Here is a 7,040-nt window from a genome sequence, read left to right on the forward strand (position 1 = left end):
AGAGTTAACTGTCTTCCTAGTAGCTGGTACAGTGCTATATTTTGAGTTCAGTATGAGAAGAATGTTGATAACATATGGATGTTTTCAGTTGTTGCTAAGTAATGTTTAGTATAAAGTCAAGGATTTTTCAGCTTCTCAAGCCCAGCCAGTGAGAAAGCTGGAGGGGCGAAAGAAGCTGGCACAGGACACAGCCAGGGCAGCTGACCCAAACTGGCCAACGGGGTATTCCATACCATGTGACGTCACATCTGGTATAGAAACTGGGGGGAATGGGGGCGGGGGGAATCGCTGCTCGGGGACTACCTGGTTGTCGACCGGTGGGGTGGTGAGCAATTGCACTGTGCATCATTTGTACGTTCCAATCCTTTTATTATTGCTGTTGTCATTTTATTAGTGTCATCATTATCATTATTAGTTTCTTCTTTTCTGTTCTATTAAACTGTTCTTATCTCAACCCATGAGTTTTACTTCTTTTCCCGATTTTCTCCCCCATCCCACTGGGTGGGAGGGGAGTGAGTGAGTGACTGCATGGTGCTTAGTTGCTGGCTGGGGTTAAACCATGACAATGTGTTAAATTCATGCAATGGATATTTTGAAGTTTTCTTCAAAAGGGATTACTTCCTGCTGAATTCTGCATTTGTTATTGCATTCAGTGCATGGCTGCCAAATCTGTGGTGATTCTGGGTGTGTCAACCTTGGACACCCACTGAGATATTTAGACAAATATACAAAAGACACCTGGTTTTCAAAACAACAAGGATACCAAAGAAAAGATGAACAGTGGGATAAAAATGTGGAAACCATATGTTTACTAGCCATGACCCAGTATTAAAATTCATACAGTAGTTCATTAAAATGCACATAACTGAAGATGTTTCACGGGATACCTTATGGCATGGCAGCAGCATGCATCTAAATGCCTTTTAGAGCTGTACTGTGTTTTCCTATATTCAGAAATAAGTTGGCTGAGGATAATTAGGCTTCTCTGAATTGACAAGAGGATTTCTCACCTGTCAAGGCTACATAAAGACAATCCCTTTTAATCCAATTGGGAATTTCCCCTGTCTGGATACAATCAAATACAATTTTCTCTGTTTCAACGTATTCTAAATCAGACTTTGCTTTCCCAAGATTTCTGAAAAGCTTCATTGAGAGCTGTGTCCTGTCATTGTAAAAACAAACAAAAAAACCAAACAAAAAAAGGAGTTTGTAAGGAACTGGTTACTTAAACCACAGGAAAGATGCAATTACCCAGAATATGAGGAAGAAACATCCTGTAAAAATGTAGGAAGAAAAAGATGTTGATGTAGAACAGACTTGCCAAATAAGCTTATTTCAGCATATTTTATAATACACTGTATAAAACTTGCATAAGCCAGTTAAGTGGAAATGTTTTCCTGCTTTTTGTAGCTGGTGTTTCTATGTTCCCTGATTTCTTTCTTAATATATACTTAGACTCTACTTTGATTTCCCCTCCCCCTTATAACTGTGCATGGAAATTATAATAGCATTCTTTAAAATGTATTTTCTCTCTGTGAAAACAGCTTATTATTTTTCTGTATTATTTCTATCTTTGCTTTATTAACTATCCAATATACCTTTTGTCATCCATGGGTTCATTTCCATAAAATACTTCATAGGACAGAATATCAGCCTGAGCATCATTAAAGGCTTCTTTCCGATCAGCCCTTTCATCCTTGTTCTTCCTGATAAGCTGGCTGATGTACTGTGGTATCCCAGGGACATCACAATACATGGTGTGAACCTACCATGGATCAAAAATTAGATCATATTTCCTGTAAATCTGGCACATCTATTTGTAATTCATGTAGTTCACATAACTAGAAGGATAGAAAAACATGTTTTTTCCATGATGCCATTCTCATGCTTCACTAATTTATGTTTTAAAATAATGCCAGTTAAGGAGTATGCAAGTTGGTCTAATCAGTTTTCTGTAGGCTGACTTTTAGTGTGTATTTATGGTTCTTTAATTCAATGTGTTATTCTGAAAATCTCATCTGTAGTCTTTAAATCAATGTATACAAAAAAACTTTTCCAATTTTTTAAAACAACAATAAATAAAACTGCACATTTTTCCTTATCAAACTTTTTTGAAAGCCCGGTAAATCATTCTTCATCTTTGCAGTAACTGAGTTCTTACCTTCTTGACAAGAGTTTTCAAGAACATTAGCACTGTGATTTGAGGTTTCATTGCCTTGTTATATCGTCTTTCACTTTGTAGGAGCTCAGTGACTTCTCTCTCTCGTTTATGTAAAGATTCCTGTATCTTTTGCAGCATGGTGTGTGCTTGCCAAAGATATGCCTTTTCCATTGACCATTCAAGATTCTCTTCTTCATTAGCTGCCTGGGGGGCAACAAAGATAACTCTTATACACTAAGCCAGGATCTAGATTTTCATTCCTTTCACATGAAATTGCCAGGATTTTAATGAGCAAGGTAGAGCAAAAATCGAGAAAAGCAAAAGAAATATTGAATAAGAAGGGCTGCTTGGTTCCAACATTCAGAATATAGTTTTTATAATTCAAAGAAGTAGATCTTTAAAGGATTTTGTAGCAAAGTTTATACTATCTGATATTATAGTGAGAATAATAGCACTCTATCAGTGATTCCAGGAGAATAAGAATTAATTTCATTACTGTGGTGTTTTAATCATCACAAATTTATCATTCTCAAGTGATGTATCTGTTTGCACACAGTTTTTACTACCAATTTACTTCAGCCTTTGCTACAGTTGGCCTGATTTTTGTGCTCACTTGTTCTGCTTTTAATTCTAAAACCTCTGACACATCTGCTTTTTCTCCTGTCTTTTCAGACTTTTGCTGAAGAATTTTTATCTGGAAATTCATGAGGTCATGCACTCTTTCCACATGTAGGCTGATGTTGTGAAGTTCCTGCAAAGCTGAATTGAAAACAACAGGAAAAACAGGTAAGAACAACTTAAGTATTTCAAATCTGCATTTCCTAGAATATTGTGTAGGCAGGCCAAATTATGTCTCTTCAGAAATCAAGAATTTATAATGAACTAATAAATTTTAATAATCAAGAATTCAGTTTATTTGTTAAAACTCAAAGAATTTTAAAGGGGCCATGCTTTGTTTTGTTTTAAAGTTCCAAAGAGAAAGCTACAAGTGCTGAAATAAACCTACTCAAAACCAACGCTGACTGTAATAAACCAGCTATGCTAAGGAGTCATGACAAACATTATTTGTAGCTTCAACATTCCTTTATTATTCCATCTGCGACACAGTATTGCAATGGAAAAGGTTATATTGACTTCAGCTGGTATGCACCTCAGTGTAAACAGAAAAACAAACAGGAAAGAAAATAGAGAGATCAAGAAACTCTGTGTCTGAAATACAAAACTCACTCAGTGTGTGCTGGGTGTAAAGATAATCTAGGTTTTTACACAAATTTTCTAGAAGCCACACCTGCAAGACAAGAAAAGAAGATAGCAGGAAATCAATGTTACCAGTTTTCATTATATTTACTTCAGGAGAATAATCAATAATAGTGAATTAATGTTGTTGCCACTTACAGGCACAGCCTACAAAAACGTGCTGTTGTGCAGTAATTGGCTGTTACTAGAAAAGAAAATATAGAAATAAACCAGAGACTGCTCAGACTCTAGTGTTTTCACAAAGGCCTGTACCAAGATGTCCTATGCTTATATTTTCTTCAGCATTTGTCCACACACAGACTCCTGAAACAGTTGAAGAACAAAAGCTTTTGGAAGCACAGTCCTAAGGCAGCCCTGAAGAAAAGGTTGTGTGCATCAAATCTCACCAGCATTATTTGGTCTAATAGAAGTTATTCCTTCTTCCTACAAGCCTTAGAACATTGTATCCTCATCACTTCTTACTCTTTATTAAAATATTTTTGCCACATTTCCTTCATATATAACAATAGGTCAAAGGATTTGTAAAACCCATTATATTTCACAGTTTACCAATCAGGAATAGGGTATTATTGTGGTAGACATTGTTGAAAGTGTTTGAAGAAAGAAAACCTTAATTTTAAATACTGGTGCTATACAAAATTTAATCGGAAGGTGGTGCTATGTCATTTGGAAAACCAAACCAAACCAAAGCAAAACAAAACCCAAACCTTTCCTCAGACCTTCACTCAGAAATCCTACAGAAATCTGCAGTTTCATAAATGCAAAAGAGAATCTGGCACAAGGTTAGCTAAGATGTCCCTGAATACATGTCTTGGAGTAGTGCAATGAAAATTGGTTGTTATAAAGCAACATTGGAGATTTGCAAAATTACAGAAAGACTTGCACATATTATGTGGAACAGAACACTATGGAGAAATAACAATTAGCAGACCATGCTCATAGATGCTATCTATAAAAACCCAACAAATTTCTTTCTTTTTCCACCTCTGCAGCCTTCTCAGATCTTCAGCAAACTGAAGTTGTGTTATTACAGAGAAATTTGGAAAAACTGAGGAATTTTAAGCACATCCCTTTTCCTGGGAATTACCAAGTGAGGTAGTTTTGCGGCTAGGTCAACTAATTGCATTGCATTGTTATAGTAGCTTAGATGAGGTGACGTTTTTGTTGATTTTTAATGCTAATTGCCAAATAAAAAATAACCAATGTGTTCTACTATGATTTTAAAATTCTTCAAAAGACATGAAATGTGAAATGAGAGAGAAATTACAGTCTAATAACTTTTAGTGGAAAGAGTAATATAGTATGACAAAAAATATATACATCATCTTCATTGGTGTTTAAAGGCCAAAAAACTACTTGGGTGCTCTGAAAAAAAGGAAGACAGGTGCATAGCAGTTCAATCTTAGCTGATTTAGATGTACATATCTAAAGGCAGACAGTGTGGTTTCCACATCCCTTAAACTCCTGGAAACAGCACACACTGGAAATGGTAATGAGAACACTTTCTAACTCCAAAAAGAAAACCCAAACTAGCTTCATTTACCTTTTCTTCTTCCCATTTCTCTGTTTGTTGCTTCATTTGGTGAAGAAGATCTTCCCTCTCCTGGATCAGTTGTCTGTTTCTTTCCCTCAGGCTCTGAAGGCAGCAGAACAAGGAGGAAGGGATTACATTTTCTACACCAGTGCTTCATTTTTTCAAAAAGGCCTATAGTTTGGTTTTTTTTGTTCCACACAGGTTGAGAAGTCATAATGTTTGAACAAGGCTGCTAAGTCCTGGGGCTTTTGCACAAAAATAATAAAAATTGACTGATTTACAATGACCACATGTGACCAGAGGTGGTCTGATTCTAAAGACCCTCCCTGAAGGCTGTGAATGTGCTGAACCTTCTCCTTGGTAGCACAACAGAAGGAGGAACAGGGTAAACCTTAATATGTGTTTATCACCAGAAAAGCATTACACATCCTATATATTCTGTGAATATTTTACACTTTCTTTTCATAAAAACAAAGCTATTTCAAAGTGCATAAGCACAGACTATATGGGAGAAGCCCATACTGAGTTTTCATCAGGGGCATGAAGGTAGGTCAAGCTGTGAAAACTGTTTTGGAAACATACTGTGTAAGGCTTTATTCATCTCCAGAAGGAGACAGACATAGTTTTGTATTAATTTCACAGACTGTGCACCTTCATTTGACTGTCTGTCCCTAAAAAGAAAATATTACTTACACAGTCTGTTCCTGCAACCTCTGCAGTACCTGCTATTCTTATCCCTATGTAAAAATTGTACTCTTGGTTACCTTAACTGTAGCTTGCCAGTGTGTGTTGCTCTTATTTAACAGCTCTCGGTAAGCTTCTAACTGGGATTTCAGACTCCTCATTTTCTCCCCATAATGTTTCTTTATAGTAGTTATAGTCTGTTCCTGTATTACAAAAGATTATTGAGAAAATGAATAGTGAGTGAAAACATGAAAGTCAAGCATGAAAAAGAGAATAGTTTCCAGAACAGGTAATGCTTGGTTCTCTTTCTTCAGTGCTTTTTATTGTCTGCAAACATTTCTTACTGATCACAGGAGGTTTGTATTTTCACCTACTGCAGACTTTGAGCAAAACTTACTGCTAAAGTAATTTATCTTTTCTCTCTTTTCTGCAGAAGCAAATACCAGTCTTTCTGAGGGCAGACCAGAATGAATTCACTCTAAGCATAGGCAAACAATTCTAAAAAAATCAAACTTTCTCAGAAAACAAAAGCTTGGAAGTATAAGTAGCACAAAAAATAACTCTTAGCAACAGGAAACATCTAAATAAGGCAATAAAATTTTATGAGAAATACAACAAATCAGAAACTTTAAAAAGCACAGATATTTCTAGTGCTTCCAGGAATTACTTTTATTTCAGAGATTTTAATTAATAACACATTACAGCAGCCAAAATGGAACAGGTTCTGTGAAGAAAGATCATTATAGTCCCTGTGTTTGCATCTGTGCCCAGCAGGCAATTCTTTCTTACTATGCATTTGTGTTCTTCTGTTTCTCTCTTTCTCTTCCCCTAGTGATCTACAGAGTCAATTGAAAGTGTAAGATTTGACTGTGGAAGGGTTACATTCCTACTGAAGCACAGAAATGGATTTACACAGGTATTGCAATGCTTGTCCAGATGTGATAACCTGAGAATGAGTCCTGTTCCCTACCAAAGGATACCAAGCCTTTGTAACCACATACAGGGAACTCTCTCAAGTTTGCTTGACAGTCTGAAGAGTTTGTTCACTTCCCCTTGGAGGTTCCAGACAAATTTCTGAATCTCTTCTCTCTGTGCACCCAGAGTAAACTTTATTGTATGGAAAACATACATCTTCATTGGAACTAAGTGTCTGTCTTACCCTGGGTCAGAAAAGGAGCATGACATGACAAATAAGCAGAAAGATGAAGCAGTGGCTGCAAGAAGAGGTTTCAGAACAGTGTAGCCAAAAATGAACTGGGTGATTTTGTATTTTGGGAGAATTACTGACTAACAGAATGCAGAAATCCTTCAACTAAGGAAAGTGAGGCACTGTGTGGTTATGGTCACAGGACTGGCACCTCTGGATCCTCATTGTAACCTTGCAGGGGTTTACAGGTGGAGGGA

At 36.6% G+C, this 7,040-nt stretch overlaps 1 protein-coding gene across 1 annotated transcript; it reads right to left on the bottom strand.

Annotated features, from left to right (window-relative positions):
- Positions 1-1,585: 1,585 nt before the first annotated feature.
- LOC128136669 (trichoplein keratin filament-binding protein-like) lies at positions 1,586-5,820 on the bottom strand. Its single transcript, XM_052776588.1, has 6 exons — positions 5,717-5,820; positions 4,962-5,054; positions 3,389-3,449; positions 2,775-2,920; positions 2,162-2,365; positions 1,586-1,765 (listed from the first exon to the last, which is right to left on the bottom strand). The coding sequence occupies exons 1-6, from the start codon at positions 5,795-5,797 to the stop codon at positions 1,586-1,588; spliced, it is 765 nt and encodes a 254-aa protein (XP_052632548.1). The 5' UTR covers positions 5,798-5,820.
- Between the last annotated feature and the right edge of the window lie 1,220 nt (positions 5,821-7,040).

The sequence above is a fragment of the Harpia harpyja genome, chromosome Z, assembly GCF_026419915.1.
Source record: "Harpia harpyja isolate bHarHar1 chromosome Z, bHarHar1 primary haplotype, whole genome shotgun sequence".
In the NCBI taxonomy this organism is placed as follows: Eukaryota; Metazoa; Chordata; class Aves; order Accipitriformes; family Accipitridae; genus Harpia; species Harpia harpyja.